The sequence below is a fragment of the Cavia porcellus genome, unplaced genomic scaffold (genome assembly GCF_034190915.1).
Source record: "Cavia porcellus strain 051 isolate PalLab524CR breed Dunkin Hartley unplaced genomic scaffold, mCavPor4.1 scaffold_31, whole genome shotgun sequence".
Lineage (NCBI taxonomy): Eukaryota > Metazoa > Chordata > Mammalia > Rodentia > Caviidae > Cavia > Cavia porcellus.
In genome coordinates, this window is record NW_026947514.1 from 25096722 (window position 1) to 25121257 (window position 24536).

The following is a 24536-nucleotide window of genomic DNA, read 5'->3' on the forward strand; positions in this document are numbered from 1 at the left end:
GCTGATGAACATCATAGACTCAGTTCAGTTTTGGGAGAAAAATGGGGTAGTGTGAGCATTTAAATCTTTCTACCTACAAGGCTGAATCAACAGAAAGAAATAGATCTTATTCGCAAATAAGAAATAAAGAGTAGATTAAGGTTGAATCACAATTCCTGTCATTTTTACTTTTAGATTACTACCAAATTCTGACACTCTCACTGTCTGGGGTTTCCTGTATTAAGTGTAACTTGTACTGGGTGGTGGACTTGGGCTTCAGTTTCTTCTACCCTAACTGGGGGTTGGGGAGAGACAGAACTAAAGGCTTAAATGCACAAAACCACATGCCATCTCAGTGATCAAAGGCTGTTCAATAAACCATGAAACTAAGGAGCCCTGATGATTAAGAGTGTAGCCACCTGAGTTTGAATACTATCTCTATGCTTTCATTTTCTTACCTGCAAAATGGCAGTGTGACACCAGCTTGTAGGCTTGTGGAGAGCTTGGGAGTAGAACCATTATTATGCATTTCACATTTACTTGACATCTCTCCTTATTCAGTAAATCTCTGGAAGCCTTCATTATTCAGTAAATTGTTGGTGAATGAATGAATGAAAGGAACCCTACAAAAGCCCTTTACCTGGCCATAGATAACAGTGATACAAACTTATTGATGTACAGAGTAAATTGAGTTTATTTCTTCTTACATCCCAATCTGCCTTCTATGTTCTGCCCAATTTACCTACATAAATTGTTACCAGGGATAGAACTCATGACCTTGCACTTGCCAGGCAGGTGCTTGTGCCACTGAGCTAAACCTCTGGCCTCTGAAAAATGATTCTTGCAGGATTAGTTTTGTGGAGATTTGTTTTATAAAATACTTAACTTTGTATAAATGAGTTATGACTGTCTGAGACTACTTAGATGTGAAGACTTGAATAATTTTTGTGCTAGGCCTTATTTTTTTGGAAACAAGTTGATTGAAGCTGCTAGTTAGTTTTGTTTTAAAGATACAAGATAATTATGGCTGTGTTCCCTTTCATATACTGACTTCTTTGTTTCTCTGACTTTCTAGAGAATGAAGATCTAGAAAAAACCAAGACCACTTCTTCATTGGATTCTGCCTCTGATACAGTACTCCATTCCTCACCTCACAGGTAGGAACATGCAACTGCTTTGGATAAAGCATTTGTAGAAATTTTCTTATGATAATACATGCATTGGAGAAAGAAGTATCTGTAATAATAATAAAAGTTAACTTTTTTTTTTTTTTTTTTGGTACTGGGGATTGAACTCACAACCTTGTACTTACCATACAGGTGCTTATGCTACTGAGCTAAATCCCCAGTCCTAAAAGTTAACTTTCATCAGATATTTCTGTTTGCAATGTACTGTACTAGATATTAAAGTGTATGATCTCTTTGATGTTTCTAATAACACCAGTGAACTAAGTATACTTGCTTTTTTTATAAGATAAAGTGGATTGCTCAGGTTCCCATAGCTATAGCTTACCCTCATAACTGTCAATACAGGGTTTTGAGTTCTGTGCTCAGAGCTACTAGGTTACTATGTGAAAATCCTCCTGAAGGCTTTGGTTACATGAAACAATTCATGTTTTTATTGAATTCCCGGAGGAGAGCTCCTCTCTTTGTATCTTCCTGTTATTGTTCCTTTCCTGCTCATGTTGATGTAAAGGCTTTTGGGAGGATAAGTTTTGGCACAGAACTGTTACACAAATGTATTTAAGGCAGAAATGCAGACCATTCTTAGACAAAAGAAGATTTAATTTTAAAGACGTGTTTCTAGTATCTTGTAAGTGAAGCAAAAAAATCTAATGAGTGGGGCACTGGAAGCTTAGAGCTTGTGTTTTTCACCTATTGGAAATGGAAATGATACAACATTCTGACTTCCTAGGGTGGCTGGCTGGTGGACCAGGCTGTCCTCACTGTTTGGGCTGGTTTGCTCCAGATCCTCACAAACAAGAAGGTTTATTTAAAGTGGAGATTTTTCTTCTCTGTGCCTTATCACCAACATCAAGTAATTTATAATTTCTAATTCTTAAAATACCCTTCACCAGTTCTTCAGAGTGTAAAATGCAAATGGGAACATTAAATTTATATGGCTGTTACATATCCAGTTGAAAATTTTTTTATAAATCAGGCATGATGACACATGCCTATAATCATAGTACTTGGGAGGCTAAGGCAGGAGGATTGCTGCAAGTTCAAGGCAGCCTGCACTACAAAGTAAGTTCAACACTAGCCTGAACTGCATAGTGAGACCCTACCTAAAAAAGACAAAAAAATAGTTTTTGTAAGCAGAGCCATATTTGTTCAAAATAGTACATACATACAAAGAAGAGATTCAATTTCAAACTTATTTGAAATTTATTTATTTATTTTTGGTGTTGGGCTTTGAACCGAGGATCTTGCACGTGCTAGTCAAGCACTCTGCCACTGAAATATACCCCTAGCCCAATTTTAGATGCCATAGACAGAAGATCCAACTAATGATTCAGAGTAAGTGTTGTCATCTCGCCTTCCCAATATCATACCAGTCTGATCCAAAATTCCTCTTCTGGTCCCAAATAAAAATTAACATGTCCATTTATTCATTCAATAAGTATTTATTTGTTCAACAGATAATTGCCTACTGTATACCCGATACTGTGCTGGGTACTGAAGGTACCACAAATGAACACGTGGAGTTTACATTCTAGTGGTGAAGGCAGGCAGAAAACAAGTACAGCATGACTCATGGAGTCTGAGTTGCATCACCTGTAAGCTGTGTTGTTCTCTTACTTAATAGGGGACCCCACATGGAGAAGGACACCAGAAGCCAGCATCTTCAATAGAAAGATAGAAAAATCCCTCCACATAAAAAGGACAACAGAGCCAGGTGTGGTGGCATAGGCCTATAATCTCAGCAAAACAGGAGCTGAGGCAGGAGCATCGTCATGAGTTTGAGGCCAGCCTGAGCAACATACTGAGTTCAAGGCCAGCCTCGACTATAGAGTGAGACCCTGTCTCAAAAAGACATCCCCCACCCAGAAAAAAAGAGGAGAGCAAAGAAACATGAATGTGTCAAGCTTGGCACTGTAAGGGGAGGGGAGTCATACCTCCCTTGAGAATATGAACCACAAGACTGTAGGCATCAGGGCCTAAACAAAACTCTTAACAGAGCTTAATTTCACATCATCTAAGGTTGGTGGTGGTCATGAGCCGTGGCAGGAGCACATACACATCCCCCGTGGCAAGATCCTGTGTCAGTCCAGGCCCGTGGCAGTTCTAAGGCATCAATTTTTAAGATATCCTGTATTTCAGTTGTGCTAAACTCTAAAAGCACTGTGCATCTTGTAATCAACAGGATATGGTGGCTATTATGGGAGCAGTAATAAATACAATTTTAAAAAAGCAGGGTAAGGACATAAAGAGTGATGGAAGCTGGACATGGTGGCACACACCTGTAGTTCCAGCACTTGAGAGGCTCAGGAAGCCTGGGCTATAGAGTAAGACTCTGTCTCAAAGCAAACAGGCAAACTAAGAGTGACAGAGCAGGGAAGAGTGAATTAGTTTCTGGATGGACATCTCAGAATTCTCTCAGTGATAACTCAGCAGAGAGCAGAGGGAAGAACCCATAGTTAATTAGAAGAAGAATACTCTAAGCAGAGGCTACAGCAAGGGCAAAGACTCTGGAGTGTTGCTTAATGGGGTTGAGGACTGTCAGAGGTTCAGGAGGCCCTTGTCACTGAGGAGACCTGGGCAAAGCAGGGATTCTAGGAGACGAAGTCATAGTGCAAAAGGCCTGAGAGTTTCATGCTTAGTCATGGTTCTAGATGCTTTGCATGCAGAGAATAGCACCAAGGCTCTGGCATCAAGCCTGGCTCATATTAAATAGTGTCAAGATACAGAAATGGAGGCTGGGGATGTGGCTCAGTGGTAGAGTTCTTGCTTCGCATGCATAAAGCCCTGGGTTTGATACCCAGCAATACAAAAAAAAAAAAAAAAAAAAAACAACAGCAACAACCATAATAGCAAAGAAATGGACTGAGATTTCTGAGTTTAACACTATTTAAAATAGGCTCACAACAACTCACAGCGTACATACCCAAGCTGGACTTACTTTCATAGTCACCACTGCTTACTGATAGTCCTGAGGTAGGCCAGATGACTTAGATATTCCAAAAGATGGCTCTATTTACCTAAAGAATAAATTACTTATATACTAGGAATAATTATTTATGCTAATAACGAAAAATGAGAGACCCTAAAGTAAATGTAAGTGTAAAGTAAGTATAAATGTTTGTATTTTAAAATTACTAAGGTCCTGTTTACTGTATTAGAAATTAAAACTGAAAAATTAGGATACAATTATTCATTTAAATCAATAATTAACAGCCTACATATTAATATAAATAGCATGTGTTTAATGAAAAACAATAATTTTCAAAGCAAAGATATGTAGTAAAGACAAAAATATAAATCTCTTTAATGTTTGGCTTACTAAAAGACATTTGGGTTCTCATCTGTGCTTCTGGATTTATTTTGTTGTGATGTCACATGTCAAATTCTCTGGAATATTCCACACTTTGAGGAATTGAGAATGAAAAAAAAGAGATAATACTCCAATGTTATTATAAAAAAAGTTTTTACTTTGTAGCCTCCCCTAAAGGATTCTGAGGTCCAGGGTTCCCCAGACCATACTTTTCTAGCTGCTTATCTAAAAAATCCATGTCAGGGCAACCCACTTTCTGGGTCCCTTCTAACCCTCTCAGATAGAAGCTTTCTTCCAATAAATTAGTCCTATTCTTTAAAAAAAAAAAAAAAAGAGCCCTGTCATCTCTTACTTGCGACAGATTTTCAAAGGTCTAGAAGATTGTGCTATAGTTCTAGCACCTAACACATTATTTCTAGTTTCTCTAAAGCCAGGGGAAAAGAAAGAGCACAAATCATTCTCTTACCTCTTCAAAGTTGCTCACAAAGTTGTTTTTAGTCACTGGAGTAACTGTGCTTGAAAAGAAAAAAAAGTGATTGCCCTGGAGAGTGGACTGAGATAGGGTGTGAAGAGGCACTGCTCAGAGTGGTCCTGGAAGAACTGTGGAGAGGGTTGCCTTGCTAATCGTTTGGCACTTCCTTGGTGTTGGTGATTAACTTCTTAGGTAGCCCGCCCTTTGCTTCTATTCTGTGGCTTTGTGTGCAGGACCAACTTGGGAACCTAATTCTTTTCTCATTACAGTTCTGTGTGGAAAAATGGGCATGGCTATGACAGTAAGGAATAAAGTTAGACTCCTAGAGGCAGAGAGTAGAATGATGGTCACCAGTTGGGTGGGAGGACTGGGTTGAATGTAGAGGTGCTGGTCAAATGCTGTAAAGTTTTAGTGAGGTAGGAGGAATGGGTTTTGGAGATCTCTGACATGGAGGTCCATGGTGGTCTCGCACCAGCCCAAGATCTCCAGCACCCATCCTGGAGTGCTTGGAGGTGTCATTGTCCAAAGAGCTGCTGATTGCAGGCAAGGAGACATATGGGACAAATTATTGATTCCAAGCTTAATTCCAGAAAAACCTCTACTCTTCAAACAGCTCAGATAGAGAGAAGTCTGCTACTAAACCAAGTTCAGAACTGTCTCCCACAGGTGACTCAGGCAAATGAGAAGCTCATAAAAGAAATAGAAGTTGCTCCTTTTGGTCATTTCAATATTGAAAATATTGATGGGGTCTTCAGCAAAGTTATACAAATGAATAACTTTATTTGAGATGAATCAGGCAGATTCAAAAGAAGAGAGTTCCCAAGATAGTTTGGAGGATAGTTCAGAGTCCAAAGATGAGAATGACAGTGTGACCTGTGAAGTCACCATGGATAACATTAAACTTCCTTCCTAAGAAGGTGGAAAGACAAGATTGACTATTGGATAGTCCAGCAACTAAAAACAAGGAACAGTGAAATACATGATCTAAAAAGAAATAGGTGATACACACCTGCTAATTCTGTTAATTCTGCTTTCGGGGACCAAGATCCCCAGTCTCCCAAACGAGTGTACAGTGAAGGCTTAAACAAATGAGACAAGTAGTATGATTTTAGGGCTCTGGGAGTATCAAAACCCTCTAGCAGAGTTCGAGACTCTGGGGGCTGAGACAAAGAGCTTTTATGGGTGGCCCATATTTATTAGGTTTTCAAATAGAAAGGGGATACTGAGGAAAGCATGGGAACTGAGCTGGACCTTGGGAGTCACTTCAAAGACTTTTCCAAGCAGTAAATTATGCCAATTTACGAGAACTGTCATCTTTAGGAGAACTGTCATCTCCATGATGATATTTATGGTGGGAGTGAGACAGCAGGAGTGAGATGCCTGCAGCTGCAGTGTCTGCTTAATTGGGGTTGGAGCCAGGTGTCCTCAGCTGTAGCCTTATCTTGCTCTTTGAGGTATCTCTGGCATCACATTCCACTACAGGCCTCAGCCAGGACCAGTGATTCATAGAGGTTCACTTACTATGAATCTTCTGCTCATCTCCAGACAGGGGGCCTAGGCCTAGGACAGACTCACAGATAAATCAATTAGTTGATTTTAAATCCTACTCATAGCTGCTTCATAGTGGTCTCCATGAAATGCTCTTCTGGGTGATTTGCATTTTTGGTACATACAGTGCTCTTATGTGTTAAAGAAAAGCTTTAGACAAATTTAACAGTTTGAACGAGGAACTATTTATGAATTGGGTAGCACTTAAAGCAGAAATGGGTTAAGAGAGCTCTGCTGTGTACTGAGGGCAGCATGCTTTTATAGCTTAACAAATAAATTATAGAAATAACTTGATTAGTTACAGTGAGGCCTTTGCCTTCGTTGGACATGGCCTGATTCACTGGGGGTTTGGGATTGGCTAAAACTCAGCTGTTTGTGTTTTTTGAAATCCTGCTATTTGTTACAAAAATACGCTCCTATTTTAGCTGTTTGAGATATTTTCTTTGTGAGTCAAGTTATGCACTATGATTATACTTTGCACAGTAGGGTGACTCTAGTTAACAAATAATTTTTTCAGAATAACTGAAAGATTTCCCTACAAAGAAATGGTAAGTATTTGAAGTGATAGATATCATACACAGTGTTTACAGGTATCAAAATAATACATTGTACCCATAAATTTGTACAGTTTTATGTCACTGCAAATAAATAAAAAGAAAAAATTACAAAAAATTGCTAAGAAAATAGATTTTGTTCTCACAACACAAGTAAGCATGTGAGGTGCTGGATATATCAATTGGCCTCATTTGATCATTCCACACTGTTTACATACATCAAGGCATATTGTAGACCATAAATACATATGATTTTTATTTGTCTGTTAAAATTAAATAAAAAGAATAGCAACAAAGAAAACCAGACCTGGAGTCCAGCCCACATGACTGAACGGTGTGTGTGTTTACCATGGTTTCCATGGCCTGAGACCTGGTTTTGTCAGTAGATGTCTCCTTACACTGCTACTACTTTACTGTGGGTTGGTTCTGTGCTTAGCAATTGTCATCTGAGGTGATAGGAGACCTAAGTGCAGAGGAGGGCTGGAGTGTCCTTTGAACGTTGTTTTATTTCTAATAACCCTTAAACTGACATGCTTTTTTCTTCTGAGAGGCCACAGATGGTGTCTCCAGGGAGTAAGGATGCCACGAAAGATCTGCGGAAAGCAACCAGTACCTTGGAGAACAAGGCTTTGGGGGAGCAGGGTTTACTGCCTGCAGACCAGGCCCAGGTCCTCAACGAGGTAGGGAGGGTATTCAGTCTCAGATCAGAGGAGGAGTTTGTGGTACCAAAATTTAGGTACATGAGGGATGGGTTAGAATCAAAACCACTGCTTATGGTGGTTCCCAGAGTTCTCTCATTGCTCGTTTGGACCATCTCATTTTTAATCATTTGAAGAATGATTATCTGTATCTTGCACAGGGCCCATCATTGTATTGCACCCAGCAGGCACTTGTTCAGGCAGGGAAGGGTCAGAAAGGATATTCACTGAAATCCTCTTGGTATGTCAAGCACAGTGGCAGACACCTGTAATTCTAGCACTCCTGAGGCTGAGGCAGGGAAGTCGCTGTAATTTGGAAACCAGCCTTGGCTACATAGTGAGTTCAAGGTCAGCCTGGACTAAACAAAAAAAATCCTCTTGGTGTAATAGGCCTAAAGTCATTAACTGGGTTTTAATCTCACTTTCTTATGAATGATTTACCATAAATATATGGTAGAACATTGTAATAAAAAGTGGTCCTCTTGCCACAAGGAATGGGAGGTAGGGTTTATTTGTATTATATTAGCATAAGTATTAGAATCAAATTGGCATTTGTATCATTAAAACAATCAAGCATTATAAGATTTGCATAATGCTTTATAATTGAAAAGATTTTCTCCTCAGAACAACCTTGTGAGATGGATATGATGGGGTCCCCATTTATCAAGGCAGGAGGGGGAAAGGAAGGAAGGGAAAAGTAAAAAAAAAAAATGGGGAAGAAAACATGAAAACAAACTTTTTGTAAATGGGGAGGGGGAAAAAGTTATGTACTGGTGCAACAAATCCTCTATGATGTGATTGCTGTGTACCAATAAAATCCTATTTAAAAAATAAAACTTGAAAACGAGAAAACTAAGGCTAAGGGTTACTTTTGATTTTATTGTGGCTGAGAAGCTAAATCAATTATAGACTAAATCCATTGTTTAGCTTTTGGAAAAGTAAGAACTCCTTGAAGCATGCTAGCCAAAACCTGATTGGCTGCATTTAGCAGTGGTGTGGGAGCCAGAGAGGACCTGCTGTCCTGAAACAGGTACCAGGAGAACACACACCTGGGAAGGTGACAAACTTGATTTATTTCTCACAAGTCAGTTCCAGCCTCCTGACTGGATTGCAGACCCACTGACATGCACTCCCCTGTGGGCAGTGGGTATACATTTTTTTGTTGCATTTCTACCAGCAAGAGAACCGGCAGGAGCTAGAGGCATAATAGTATAAAATAAGGGCATAATCTGAGTGATTCAAAAGGAAACCCATTATAGAGTTTGCAGGCTTCAACATGATAAGTGAGGGCTGTGAGTATCAATTGCCATTTGTATTCTTCCACACAAGTCAATATCTGGCAACAAATGTACTGTTCAAATGCAAATCCTAGAAGTGATCTAAGACAAAATTGTAATGATTCATAGAACTTTGTTAGTGACAGAGGGTGAGACATGTACTCTGAGTTCTGAATGAAAGAGAGGCAAAGGGAAAGGGAAGGCAGAAGGAAAAAAGAGTGAGACTGAGCATAGTGGCACATACCTGTAATCCCAGTGCAGGGAGGTTGAGACAGCACAAGCATGAGGTCAGTTTGGGCAACTTAGTGAGAGTCTCAAAAAGAAGAGTAAAAATTGTAATCCCAGCACTGAGTCAGGAGGATCATTGTGAGTTCAAGACCATCCTGGGCTACGAAGTGAGCTCAAGGCCAGCCTGAACTGCATGGGGAGACCCTGACTCAAAAGACAAAAAAAAAGGAAAAAAGAAAAGGAAAAGGAAAAGTTCAGCTAGAAGAACCTGAGTTAAATCCCTAGTACCATGGGGTGGGGGGGATAGACAGAGAGATAGGCAGACAGACAGGGACTATAATGCCTTGGGGGAACTGACTGATGGTGATGTAAAGAGAAGTAAGCATTGAGTGGGAAGGAGCACCCGCTGTAGAAGTAACCCTGTAGCAGGAGAATATGTGGCAGAATAGGAGTTGAGCTAAACCCCAGGTGTGAGAGCTGTCGCAAGAGAAACCACAGGGTGGTCCTGAGTGGACTGAGGTGACACCAAGGCATGGCCCAGAAATACAGGTGATGCAGAGCTCAGTAACAAGCTGAGAGGATGTTTGTGAACAAGGACCTTACAAAGTCTGAAGCAAAAGTTGCAAAAGGTAGAAAGAACAAGAGAGAATCTTTAAGCTATGGAACATTTTGGCGATGTTAAATGTATAAAATTTGTTAGCAACTTGTACCCAGTAAAAAGAAGGAATATTGAATAGCACTTGAAGCTTTGAGTTGAGGGAGTGGATGGCTGAATAGATCAGGCTTTGTTGGAATCTGCTACTCTAATGTGTCTTTTAACTAGAGTTCTGTTATGCAGATGGCCAAGTACCAAGTTCCAAAAAGATCTGGGGACATCGTTATGATCCAGTCTGAGCACACAGGAGCTATCGATGTTCTTTCATCTGATTTGGAATCTGCAGATCTTCTGGGGGATCACAGGAAAGGTGAGACCTTTGGAAATGTAGAAGGTGTTTTCTTGTTTGTATGTTTTCAGTAGCTATGTAAAGAATGCAGGCAGATGGCTGGAAAGAAAAGGACTCACGAGAGGAAGTGAGAGAAACCAACAGAACGTCTTAAAACTATTAATCTCTAAAAATGTCAGGTGTGGCACAAGCTTCCCAGTAATCTGCCTATCCTTTCAGTCTCCCCGCCTCTGATGGCGCCTCCATGCATCTGGACCTTTGCCAAAGTGAAGGAGTTCAAAAGCAAGCTGGGAAAAGAGAAGAACAGCCGTCTGGTGGTGAAGCGCGGTGAGGTGGTGACCATCCGGGTACCTACCCATCCAGAGGGGAAGCGTGTCTGCTGGGAGTTTGCGACTGATGACTATGACATTGGCTTTGGAGTTTATTTTGACTGGACCCCTGTAACAAGCACTGACATAACTGTGCAGGTCAGTGACTCCAGTGAGGATGAGGAGGAAGAAGAGGATGACGAGGAAGAGATCGAAGGTAAATTAAATTTTAACAATTTGCAATTTTCTTCTCTGGCTCAACCTAATTACTAATGACCACTTTCTGGGCAGTAGCAGCCTCTTGCTTAGAACACAGGTAAGAAGAATCTAGGAACACTAGAGGGATCCAGTGTAGCAGGCTAAAGTTGAGTGGTGCAGGCCAGTCAGACCCTCGAAGAACATTCCGATGGGTTGGTACTGATACCTCAGTTGAAGGCTTCCTTTCCTTTTATTCATTACCTAGTTGCTTCCCAAATCTCTCTGTCAGATGGGGATGAGTGGGGGAATCAGGGTTTTCTACAATATATATAAAACTGAGCCAGGCATGGTAGTGCATGCCTATAATCCTAGCACTAGGCCAGCCTGAGCTACATAGTGAGTTTGAGGCCAGCCTGGACTACATAGTGAGATCCTGATTCTAAAACAAAACAAAACTGAGGTTATGTTATATTTCTCTTTTCACTTGGGGATATTTATCCTCAGCCTGGAATCAACTGAGTGATTGTAATTTGCCAATTGTGCCAATTCTTTCTCCCTTCCAAATTCATAACTGACTGACTACTGGGTTTACTCTCTGTTTCATGGCCAGAGCAGTTTTAAAAGTGGTCTCTATGTCTATTCAGGATGGTCCTTAGACATTTTGGGAGGATAATCTACGTGTAGGTTCTAAACTTTAGCTTTATTCCTTGATTTTTTTGTATAACCTTAAAATCAGTCCTTTAACTTGCTTCTTCAGGTCTGCAAGGAAGTCTGTAGATATTCATGGAGGAGGAAGACCTTATAACTTACTTGCTGCTTTTTGGGTAGAAGTTTTAGGGTCACTCTGCATAATATATGTATCTGTATTTCCTACTTTTGTTAGATAGTCATTAACATACTAGATGAAAGAATTTTCAGATCCTACCCTCCAAATGCCTGCCCCACTCAGAAGCATCCAGGTATATAGACTTCATCAACCCGTTATTATGTCTCAGTGGAGGCATCACTGACATCTGGATGGGCACCACTTTGTTGCAGAGGTGCTGTGCTGATTTTTAGCACTCCTGAACCCTGAGGTACTAAGTGTCAGTTTCACTCAGTAGTCACTGTAATGACCAAAAAGATTAAAAAATATCTTAAAATACCCATGTTGGGCAAATAACATCCCCTAGGCAGAAGTCACAGGGTCCTCCTTACCCACCCTCCTCTATCTTCAGGTAGAAGGTAGTCAGTCTCTGAATTCACATCCAGATACTCTGCTGTTTTGCTCTTGCAGAGCCCGTCCCTGTGGGAGATGTGGAGAGAGGTTCCAGGAGCTCCCTGCGGGGTCGCTATGGGGAGGTCATGCCTGTGTACCGGCGGGACAGCCACCGAGATGTGCAGGCGGGCAGCCATGACTACCCTGGTGAGGGCATCTACCTGCTCAAGTTTGACAACTCCTACTCCCTGCTACGCAACAAGACTCTCTACTTCCACATCTACTACACTGGCTGAAGGGTGCTGGGATGGGGCAGGCGTGTTTGCTGGCTGAAGCAGGCTGCAAGCTGGTGCCTCTTGTTTTGGATAGGCAAGAGCTGAAAGTCTGTGTGAGGCTCCTGGGCCTCATGCCCCGCCTGGCATGCCTGACTGTTGACCCCACATAGCCTTTTCCCTTTCTCGGCTTCTGCAGTTGATGGTGTAGCGTCCCTGTTCTGTGGTCCCTGACTCACGCTCTTGTTGCTTCAGATTCCAGAAAACCCCTCTCTGAAGGCACTTACCAGGCAAAAGCCTAAAAGGAAGTAGAATGTTTCCTTTTAAAAACAGATTTGTGGGGCCAGGGGTATAGCTCAGTGGCACAGTGCCTGCCTGGCAAGCATAATGTCCTGAGTTTGATTTCCGGTACCCACACACACAAAAAATAGATTTGTGTTGGTATAAGGCTTATCATTCAGATTGTTGCTTGCTCTTGAAATGTCAGTGCATTCGGTGGTGCCTGCCCTCTTTACTTTTTGAGATGCCAGAAGAGGGAAAAGCACATTGTTCGTGATGGAGCCCAATGTCTTGGGTAGAGAAAGCTCTGTCCAGCTTCTTACCACTGCCATATTCCTGCCTGCTGGGTATTCCTGGTCTCTGAAACAGGCTGAGAGACCTCACTGCCTTGGAAGAATATTATTCTTGGTAGTTAGACTCTTTTTTTCTCTTTCCTAAATCTGTGTTTTTGCCATACAGCAAGAACTTTCATGCAATCTAAAGTGATGATCAGTGTAACCTAAGATCTTCTGGGAAGAAAATTGGCCTCCATCACTTCTTGTTTCAAGAACTCGTTTCCTTTACCAAGGGTACCAGAAATTGAAAGCAGAAAGGGTGGGAATTAGGTACTGAATTGATCTCAGAACCTACACCTTTGAAAGTCAAGTATGACTCAGTTTTAAAAATATATACAATTAAGGAAGGAATGATACCATTTGAGAGTGAAACTTAAAAAAACACTCCAGATTCCCTACTTTTCTTTCTTCCTGTGTTTATGGTAAGAGTATTATTAGAAATTTTGTATTGGAATCAAATGGAGTGCAATTCAATCAGGTTTCCAAAGTTTCTGGTCTTAGGACATTTGGATTGCAGGCTTAAAGCTTTTAAGCTGGTTAAAGTCCCTTAGGAAAGGTGGTAATGAAACCTCACAGCTGCTGCTGATTGTATGTGTTCTTTATTTGACCAAAGCTTGCATTTCCCTGGTGACAGCCTTCCTTATACTGTTCACCCTGAGGCTCAGGAGTCAGGGCACAGGGCACAGCTGGTGCTATGCCCAGCGACCGGGTCCCAGGTGCCAGGGCCTCGGGTGGAGAAGGAGCACCAGATGAGGTGGGGCCCTCAGTAATCAAGCTGTACCTCCTTATTTCTTAATCCTGTGTTAAGTTTGTTACTCCCTTCCAATCTTGAATGATTCGATTTATTTATTACTTTATTTATTTTAGCATGTTTCATTTTGCTTTCGAAGCCGTTCCCATCTGTTTCTCAGAAAGCTTCCCATCTGCTCGGAGCCACAAAGGCCACTGCCTTTACAGAGGTAAAATGATGATTGTAAAAGAATTTGGGAAGTGATTAAGTTCATTCTCGCAGGTCAGTCCTGTGATACTTTGGGAGGAGTCTGCCTTTCAGGCATGGGTGACTGTAGCCTAGCCCATGTTTAGGGACAGCCCATTGCCCCCTGTGAGCAATTCTAAATTGTGAGGGAGTCTGCCCATTTGCTGGGATTTGAGAATAGAGGAACTGACTCGCCAATCCCATGACTAGTTAGTCACTGATTCCAGGGTTTCATAGTCCTCTGTTTCACACTGTTTCCTTTGGCAGTGCCGTCATTCTATGGACGCCTCACATTCTCCTCTCTATAGAAGCAATCACTGGAACAGCAGGACACTCAGTAGTTCCATGGTAGCATATTGTCAGGAACAAAGCACAGTACATCTGCCCCTCTGTTCCGTAGGAGCAGAACCCAAATAGGATAGTGGGTTTTGGATTGCCATAACATTCCCCTTCTCTCAGCAGCATCACACTTCCTTTATTTTATCACCATAGATGCATTTTGTAGAAGATTCCACTGGCCAAAATGTATATACATTGCGATAAGTTATTTTAGTGACTGTTTGGGCAGTGAAAAGCAAACTTGCTGTGCATCAGATAGCTGGGGGACTCTTTTTATCACCGAAACTAAATCATGCCTTAGCTAATTGAATATAAACTTTGTAAAATAATTTTCTACTGAGCTGTTTTCCAGTCAGTGAAAGCCACACTTATTTTTCCTGTTTATTATCAACTTCAAACTTTCTTTCAAAATGGAACATCAGGTCATACAGAGTAAGCTCCCAAGCATAGCACAAGTTAATTTTTCCTTTTGCCATGGGATTGTCTTTGCGTATTTTCTTTTGAATCCTAGTTTTGTTGCATGAGGGGAATATGAAGACTTGTTCTCCTCACTTGCGTGTGCCTCTTGTCTGGTCCCTCTTGAAGTCCTCAACATTGTTATATTACATTCCTTACTGCTTTTTTGTTTTTTGTTTTTGTCAGTGGGGTTTCTTTGTTCCATTAGCACAAAATAACTAGAGGAAGATATTTTAACAGTCATTATTCTCATACTAAGTTTCTAAAAATATTGAACTGTAGGAACAAAATTTAATTTACTGAATTACAGGTAATTACCGAGAACTTATGGCCCAGAAAATTCTACAGGTAGTTGCTTCTTCAGTCCTTTCCTGTTTAGTTTATAGAACGAGTGAAAAATCATTTGCCTTCATGCCTTCCCTGACTTCTAGAGCACAAATAATTATTAAGAAACAGTTAAAAGAAATTGCTTAATAATAGGGCAGAGATTGGAATTCTTTACACAGAATGACTAAGTTCTTTTTTGTTTGTTTAGTTTGCTACTTTGTTGAGAGCTGAAACTTCTAGAAAGGAAGACTTTTTTTTCTTTTTTCTTGAGATAGGGTCTCACTGTGTAGTTCTGGCCAGCCTTGAACTTGTTATGTAGCCCAGACTGGAGGCTGGCCTCAAACTCCGAGTAATCCTCCTGCCTCAGCTTCCTGAGTGCAGCTATTGCAGGCGTGTGCCATCATGCCTGACTAAGAAGATATATTTATTCACTTATTTATTTTGGTATAGGAATCGAATACATGACTTTGAGCTTGCCAGGCAGATGCTGTGCCCCTGAGCTCCATCCCCACCCCAAGAAGACATATTTAAAGTGTTAACTTTTTCCAGAATTTTTTGGGTGAAAATTCTCAATAAATAAAAAAGTATAAATACACATGCATGTGGCACATTGAATTTAAAATTATCAACTGCTAATTTTTTTTCTCAGTCTCACTGTGTAGCCTATGCTGGCCCCCAACTTGCTGTGATCCTCTTCTCTCACCTCTAGAGTGCTGGGATTGCAGGTGTGTGCCACCATGTCTGGTCCAACTGCTAATTTAATTTTTTTGTTTTGTTGTGGTTTGGTTTGGTTTTTTGAGACAGGGTCTCACTATGTAGTTCAGGCTGGCTTTGAACTCACTGTGTAGCTAGGCTGTCTCAAGGTGATCATCTTGTCTCAGTGTCCCAAGTGCTGGGATTATAGATATGCACCACTATATTCAGCTTTAAATGCTAATTTTTAAATAAGGATGATTTCAACACATTTCTTTTGACAAGTGTCCAATTAGAGAATGTTCTGTGTTAGAGAGCCTGGGTTTTTAGCAGGCCTGTTTCATCAATGTGGCTTACTTGGGGTGTCACTGATCTGGTCCCTTTTTCAAAACTTAATGCTGACTTCTCCTTCCTCAGGCTGTGATCACCACCATTTTCCTTTCTAACTAGCGTGTCAGTGTGAAGGTACTTGAGAAGCTGCTCTGGAGACTTTTATTATATGTTGCTTTGTGACACATCCTCAGGATTCTGAAATTCAAACTAAATGCTTAACATGTAGCTTTATTACAGAAGTAGATAGCAAGTTGAAATTAGAATATTTTTTCATAATGAATTGATTCATGCACTTTAAAAATATTTTTATCTGTTATTTAGGAAAGCAAAGTAGACTTGTAAAAGTGTCTATAAAAGTCTCATTATAATATAGATATGGAAGAATTGCATCTGTAAGCTCATTAAGTCTTATGTTAATCAGTGGAATTAGTACTGTGAAATTTATAACACAGAATTTTTGCAGAGCCCCAGTCTAGTCCCTCATAAGAAGATTAAGTAAAATCCAAACTGTAAAGTCTGTATTTTGTATATATTTTTAAAGACCATTTCTCTGCAAAAAAAATTACCTTTTAACCTCAGAGGCTGTGGTTTTAAGGTACAGAGTTGAGTAACTTCAACATATATGAAAAAGATTTTTATTTCAGTGGAGAGAGAGGTAGGCACAAACTAAGTAATTTTGTGCCACCTGAGAACTGCCTTTTCAGCTGATAGCAAGGACTGAAAACAGAAAGAGAAAGCAGAGCTCTCAGATATATCCAGGAACTTTGCTTCTTCTATCCTGATTGACTTTTGATGTGTTACTTTGCATTCTGTTCATTATAATTGTTCTTTAACCTAAAAGTCTTACTGGTTCTCCTTGTGTATATTAAGAATCTCCACATCCCTTTATGGTCTTTCTGACAGAATCAACTAGAAACTCTCTTCTTTTTGCAGTACTGGGAATCAGGTCCAGCCCTTTTTATTTTTTATTTTGAGACAGAGCCTCACCGAGTCACCCAGACTGGGCTCCCATTTGTGATCCCAGTGCTGGCATTATAGGCACACACCACTACACTCAGCTCCATCTAGAAATACTTTTGAGGGGCTGGGGATTTAGCTCAGCGGCATAAGCGCCTGCCTTGCAAGCAGGCAGTCATGAGTTCGATCCCTGGTATCGATCAAAAGGAAAAAAGACCAAAAAAGAAAGAAAGAAAGAAAGAAAGACTTTTGAATAGGACTCCTCTGAAAAGCATAATTCTGACCTGAGGGATGATTTTGTCTCTCTGTTCTTTGGAATTTATGAGACTAGAGCCATGAAAAAAATAGTGGAATTAGAAAAAGGCTTAGAGGAGTTAATTCCATTTGTGGTACTATCACCACAACTGGTTTTGGATACAGCCAAGAGGATGAAATAATTTCATTTTGGTTATTATTACCTAAGAGTCTAAAACTATATGAGTGGTTTTGGGTAATGGGTGGGCCACTGGAATCTCACTGCCTTGGCATTTTTAATCTCTGTGAGATGAGTGGACACAAAGCAGTAAGTTGAACACACCACACACAGACTTTTGTCCCTCATAAGACTTCTATTTAGTTTCCCTTAGGGAATAAAAGGTCCCCATCAACTTAAGTAGTTTTTTTTTTTTTTTTTCAGAGTGTTTAACTGGTTTCTGTCTAGGTATAAAATGCTGGAAAAGGGAAGAGCAGCCATCCCTGCAGAGTCTTGGTGTTTCTGTCTGAAGGAAAGTAATTCCATTTTGTTGCTGTGTGAGGGGAAGCTTGTTAAAGGATGTATGTTCTTTATAGAGAATAAGTCCTTGTAGCCATTGTATGTTTGTGGAATCAGGGAGTCATCACATATGCTCAGGGAGTCATCACATATGCTGCTTTGGAGAGCAGGGAGTGAGTATGAAAACCAGTCACAAGTATCTGCTTTCCATTGACCCAAGTACTCCTCCCCACCCCCACCGTGGCCTCTTTTTGGGAATGGGAGACATTCAGGCAAGAAATGCCTTGGCTTTGTGTGTATATCTGGTGATGGTCAGAGGCAGCCCTTTGCTCTGTGAAACTCATCTAGCACCTATGGAAAATCCCTAAATACCATCTCAGCTATTGGTAAATGATGAGATTAGGCCTCAGTATCTGACCCAAAGTTTAGAAAATTTTGCTAAGCATTGTATAGCCAGATTTCAGAGTCACTCCTCTCTGGAGTATGCATTGTCCCTGCTTGAACCAGGAGGGTTACACAGAGGCTATCCTGTTTGAATCCCTTTTATGGAAGTTAGGCAAACACAATTAATGGCCCAAAGCCTGATATAGTATAGATAGCATGGCTCATTTAGAAATTTTAATTCCTTATGAACTAAGTCCAAAGGCAAGACAAGTGGCTTTGAAGTTGTTTGTAATCCTAGTCACAGGTTTGAACTCATGATCCGATTGCTGTTATGTGTACCAGTTTTTCTAGGCCGCAGGCATGTAGACCACATTTCATGTCATTCTCTTCTTCATTCTAAGACAGGGAGAGTGAACCTTTTTGAGCTTTCAGTGACACATTTCAGTGATATCCCCTGCAGCACATGTACTGTAGGTTCACCACCACTATTGTAAAATATGATGAAAAGCCATCCTAGAAGTCTAAATGTCGGGTATTGTTATGAAATTTCACAATTTTCTTATCGTTTTACCAGATAGTTCTGTTTATCTAAGTGTAAAATAATATATATGAAATTACTTTCAGGGACTATATTTTCTAAATTCTGATATGAGATTATAGACAATTCTGAAGTTTTGGGTTGAAATATGATAGTATATAGCAGTGATGGTAAACCTTTTAGAACTTTCAATGATACACTGCAGCGTGTGTGCCATAGGTTTGCCATCACTGGTATAATAGTATATACCAATGGTACACCAGTGGTACGTAGTATTATTGACGAGCCTTTAATTCCCTGTTAGTTTAAGGGTCTGTCTTCTTGAACTTCATCTCTCAGGGTTGAAATGCCTAGTCTGTAGTATTCTTTGTTAGAGATTGTTATTGTTGACTTTAGATTCAGGCCATGAATCATCTAGAAAATATCTTAATCCCGTCTCTTATGTCCTAAATTGTACATTTTACTTAAGTCCATGTTTAAAATACCACTTGTGTCTCTTCAGAGATTTTTGTCCCATGAGTGAATTAGCTTCCATTGAACCAAGCTGAGTTATTTCCATTTAGCCATGTTAGAGAACAAGTAAAGTCTCCAGAAAGCAATCCTATGACCCATGACTCTGGTATGCCCATTTTTCCTTAATAATAATGGGAAGTGTTTCGAAATTTCCAGAAGAAATGCTGGGATGCTTTGAATTTTTAAAAAAATCATCTGTGAAGGGGTTGGGGATTTAGCTTAGCAGCATAAGAACCTGCCTTGCAAGCAGGCAGTTGAGAGTTCGATCCCCAGTACCGATTAAAAAAAAAAATCATCTGTGAATGCTTTATAATCAAAATAGTGCATTCTAAGAAAGACTTTGGCCAGGATAATGGGAAAACAGGGAGGTGCTTGAAGATTTTCTAAACTACCTTATGCCATTTAGCTTATATTTCTGAAAGCTCTGCTTGTTGCTATGCACTCTTCTATTAGTTGATTGAAAGTGTTTCCTTGGTCAATATTTAAGCAGTTGCCAACTGTGAAGATAGTCTTTCTATTCTACAGTGTACATGGATGCTGACATTAAAAAGAGGATTTTGAAGGGAAACTATACCATAGCATTTTTTCTTTAAAATACAAAAACAACCACTAATCATCTATTTTAGACACCTTGTTTTATATATCACCCTACCTTGAGGAATGTGTCAACATCAACAATTTCTATGTTAAGAACCCCAAATTGTTGCTTATGTCCTACTGAGTGGTTTTTTTTTTTTTCATTTAAAATACCAGATTTTATTACCCTGTGGCACTGAATGTGTTGTTGTGATAATATTCTATCCTGAGTTATGTTCTTTAAGTAGTTTGGTTCTTGTGGTTTTATATTATGTAACAATTTTGTGACGCTTTTGTGCATTCTTTGTCTTCAGAGTTTTGAAATCTGTCATAAATAAACTTTTTCACTGTGCAACTGAAATATTTTGAGTTACTTTATTGAATCTGATTTGCATTTTAAATGGTCTTTCATCACCTTTTAAGAGAAAAGATATTCTGTGAAACTTTATTTATTTATTTATTTAGTGTAATATTGGGGGTTGAACCCAGGACCTTCACACTGAGGTATACACTCCTAATCGCTCACATGACCCCAGGTCTTGATTTAAGTTGTCCAGGCTGGGACTGAATTTACAAGCCTCCTGCTTCAGTTTCCCAGGGTACTGCAATTATAGGCATGCACCACTACATCCAACCCACATGAGTTTTTTATATAAATCTATTAAGATTATAAAGATTTAGAAAAAATGAGAATAAGATAAATGATAAATCTTTAATCTGCATTTAAATTGATGGTAGAGTAGTAAGAACTGGAGGCTGGGTTTGGAAAAATTGGGATTATAGTGACGATTAATAAATAGACTTAAATTTTATGTAGTATTTGGTCTCTAGTGATGCTCATATTCTCATGAACACACTCCCCAGATTTGGAACCAGTACTTTGGACACCAGGCTTATCACTAACATAGTCTGAATAATATTCAGGCTGTTGTCATTTACAAAAATGTCAATGTAACATATCTTTGACTTACTTTAAAATACTACTACTTCATAGCCCTCTGGTATGCACTACAGAATGAAGACAAACCTGGGAGAGGTACCATTAAATATTTTCTTTGGTGATGTCTGTGGCTCTGAGATGAACCTGCTAGACCATTCTCTGTTTTCCTTTACAACATACAGTATTATAGAGCCTGAAATATAATTAGGGAGTCTGAAATAATGAGTTTAATGCATGTAATATGCCCACTAAAGTATACCACAACCAGCAATATAGCTAGAGATCTTTAATAAGTCATGTTTGGATATACTGGATAAAATGTGTCATGAATAGATAACAGAATTAATTATTTTTTAATTTTTAAAAGCAGTATATCTGTCCTGTCACTGACCTTCACATAACTCAAAATCCTATAAAGCAGCTCACAAATTGCATCTTTTGACATTCAGTCTTGATCTTAACCCTGTGGTAAACTCGGCAGTTACCAGAGTTTGGAGTATTCTCCCAAATGGTATCTGTGCCCCTGAGTCAAGAACTCTGTAAAGTATGTTTAAAAGTTGAGAGGAACCTAAAAAAAAAGTTGATTACATGTAAAATTAATTATGTGTGAATTTTTTTTTCATGAGTTCGATCCCTGGTACCGATAAAAAGGAAAAAGACAAAAAAAAAAAAAAAAACAGTGAATATTTAAATTTTTCAAAATTATTATAGTAGATGGGCATGATGGCACATGCCTAAATCCTAGTACTTGAGAGGTTGAGGCAGGAGGATTGTCACAAGCTCAAGGTCAGTCTGAACTACACAGTGAAACTCTATAGCCAAAAAAAATTAAGTAAATTTTTATAGTAAAAGACATTGCTAGTAATTCTCAAAATATTCTTCCTTGGGAACTAGGGCTGGGGGAGACAGGAAAAAAGGGGGAAAAATTGAAGAAAAGTAGAAAAAATGGAACGAAGCTTTTGTAAATGAGGGGAAGAGTGGTTGAAATGAGGCGAAGGGAATGGGAAAAAATCAAGTTATATTATGTACAGGTATAACTTTTCTATAATTAATATCATTATGTTTACCTAAAATATACCAATAAACATAATTATCCATTGAAAATAAAACTCTTCTTCCCTTCAAAAGTACTTATCATTCACTCATTCACACCACTTTGTAAAGAAGTTGTGGAAGTCCTTTTTTTTCTTAATGCAGTACGGTAAAAAATTCAGTGAATGTTGCTGCCAAGTGGCATCTAACAGAGACAGGCTTCCTGGATCTGGCACTCTGCAACTTCAGGCTCTTCCCCCAAAAGCCAAAATAACCATGAGAGAGAAACTGTAAATCAGTTCAGGACATCAAGGCAGCCACACAGTACAACTGAAGACTCATCTTATGAAAGGTAATTTTTGGAGTTGCTTAAGAAGGTAGTAAAAACAACAGGACAGCTGGTTGTGGTGCTGCACCTCTGTGGGAGGCTGAAGCAGCAGGCTTGGCGTGAGTTTGAGGCCTGCCTGGGCGCAGCTAATGAGACTGTCTCAAAACCCAAAACAAGAAACAACGAGATACGTGTTTGAAGCAAGGGGGGGGGGGTATTTTGAGAGTTATTAATGGAAATGGTCTTTTACCATAGTTAATTTTGTAAAATTCAATCTGTACTTTTTGATCACACTTCATATTAATTCCACAGAGTTGAAAGATCTGCTAACACTAGTATCAGGCCACTCTAACCATTCTTCCTGCTCTGTGTCCATTCCCTCTCTGGGGAGACTTGGAGTCAGGCCTATAGCTGTCGTAATCAGGTGTCTTTTGCTTGTCCCTTACAGATCTGACAAATGATAGGGAAATGGAGGGCTTGATTTGTAATACTCAGTCTTCTGAGATAAGACCCTACTGGAAAATTTCTCCTAAAAGGTGATGGTCTTTGTTATGGTCTGAATGCTCATCTTCCTTCCAAAACATACTGAAACTCTATCCCTATTGCCTCAGCATGTGGCTTTAGGAGGCGATTAGGCCATGAAGGCTTTGACTCATGAATGGGATCAGTGCCTTACAAAAGGCCACGAGGGAGAATAGTCAGGCTCTGTTTGACCTTCTGTCCCTTTGACCATATGCGGACACAGCATTGAAGGCATCACCTTGGAAGCAGAGACCAAAATCTTCACCAGACACTAAACCAACTACTTTGATCTTAGATTTCCCAGCCTCCAACTATGTTAAAAAAATAAATCTGTTCTCTATGCATTATGCAGTTTTAGATATTTCATTATGGTGGCACAAATAGACTAAAACATTCTTGAGCTGGGTGATACATATGACTCCTGAAAACAAGAATTTATATGCAGACTTGAGGGAGTCACAGAGGGGATAGTTTTAAATACTTTTTATAGAAGCTTAATTATTGCTACACCTGGTCTTCGCTTCTTTACGATATTCTAGGGCCCCAAATACAGGAATTACAGGAGGCTGAGAGGAGAGTTTTTCATGGTTGCACAAAAGGGTATCTTTCAATTTAATATGCATTTATGGACGAGTGCTAGTCATGTGCTTCATTCTGCAATGACAGGCAGGTCCAGAGAAACTTGTGGGAATCCTGCACTCATATAGGGAAGATTTAGAAATGAGAAAACATGAGTTCCTCTAAGAATAGCAAAAGTGGTTATCCTGTCATGTAGCCTGCCCTGGGTCTCAGGAGAAAGGCTTGGCTCCTGTGGGATAGGGCTAGTCAGCAAAACATCAGGTCTCCACATTCTTGAACAGCAGGGCAGTTCACCATATTGATGGCCTGGACTCCAGTGGAGTCCCTAGGGTTGGAAACACAAAGTAGCCTCACTCAGACTAAAAACTGCAGGTCCACAGATGAAGAGACACTCTTTCTCCTAAGCTGTAGTCATTCAGTGACCGCAGACATCTACTCATCCCACTGCTTCTCCCCCACCTTCCCTCCCAGTTGATCCCCAGTAATGGTCCTCTGGGGCTGCATTCTCTGCTGCCTTCCCAAGCCCATCTCCCAGCTTCCCTAACTTCCTCATAGTCCAGTCTCCAAAGCCCACCGGAGATAGCAGAAAAGTTGTCCCTGAGGCTCTCCCAGGTGAACAGGGAGGCAAGAATGGTTCTCAGCCCTGGCCTCGAGACCAGTCTGTGTTCCCACAAAATGTGTGCAGAGTTCCCATATCTTAGGTTCTAGCTTTAAAAAACAAAAACACCATGATCTGAGGAGATAGACTACTGTCCTCCCAATACCAGTGTGTCTGAGAACCAAAGGTTAATGTTTAGTTACTTCCTCTGGGGGTGCACCTAACTGATGATCCCTGCAAAAACCTAGCGCTTTCCAGGTAAGTTACTGCAAAGGAGCCCTGAGTTTATCTGGCTTAGACATCTTTCTGGTTTTGTAGAGGATAGGTTTGTCTGGCTTTAAGGGAATCAAGAAAGGAGGGTGTGATGGTTACGTCAGATCGATTAGGCCACAGAGTACCCAGATAAAACGTTATCCTGGATTGTGTGGGAGGATGTTTCTTTTTTTTTGCCGGTACCGGGGATCGAACTCACGACCACCTGCTTGCAAGGCAGGTTCTTATGCCACTGAGCTAAATCCCCAGCCCCAGGAGGATGTTTCTAATGAGATTAGTACTTGACTGGGTGCACTCAGTAGAGCAGACGGCCCTCCCCAGTGTGGGTGGGTATCACCCGGTCTGTTAAGGGAATGGATAGAACAGGTGAAGGAAGAAGACTCCCCCTTTCCCTGCCTTACTACATCAGCAGCGACAGCTTGTCTCGTCTTCTCTAGCTCCAACTGGGATTTCCACCATTGACTTCCCCAGTTCTCTTCCCCAGGTGTTAGGATTGGGACTGGATTTGGATCCAGAGGAAAAGCTATAGCATTTGTTCCCTGCCTACCCTCAGCTCAGGACTGACTCTTACATATCAGAATACTTGTTGAGCTACAGGACCCAAACTAGGGGGAAAATATATAAAATGAACATTAGA

General features: G+C 40.3%; 1 protein-coding gene and 1 pseudogene across 1 annotated transcript in view; both read left to right on the plus strand.

The window, feature by feature from the left end:
• Window positions 1-19988, plus strand: part of Tmed8 (transmembrane p24 trafficking protein family member 8) — a 40463-nt gene extending 20475 nt beyond the window's left edge. The window contains exons 2-6 of the mRNA XM_003472325.5: window positions 1055-1136; window positions 7598-7727; window positions 10089-10215; window positions 10414-10719; window positions 11977-19988. Of these exons, the coding sequence (XP_003472373.1) occupies window positions 1055-1136; window positions 7598-7727; window positions 10089-10215; window positions 10414-10719; window positions 11977-12194 (863 nt within the window). The 3' untranslated portion in view covers window positions 12195-19988. The remainder of the gene's footprint in view (window positions 1-1054; window positions 1137-7597; window positions 7728-10088; window positions 10216-10413; window positions 10720-11976) is intronic.
• Window positions 1130-7589, plus strand: LOC134474266 (NOP protein chaperone 1-like; annotated as a pseudogene).
• Window positions 19989-24536: the final 4548 nt, after the last annotated feature.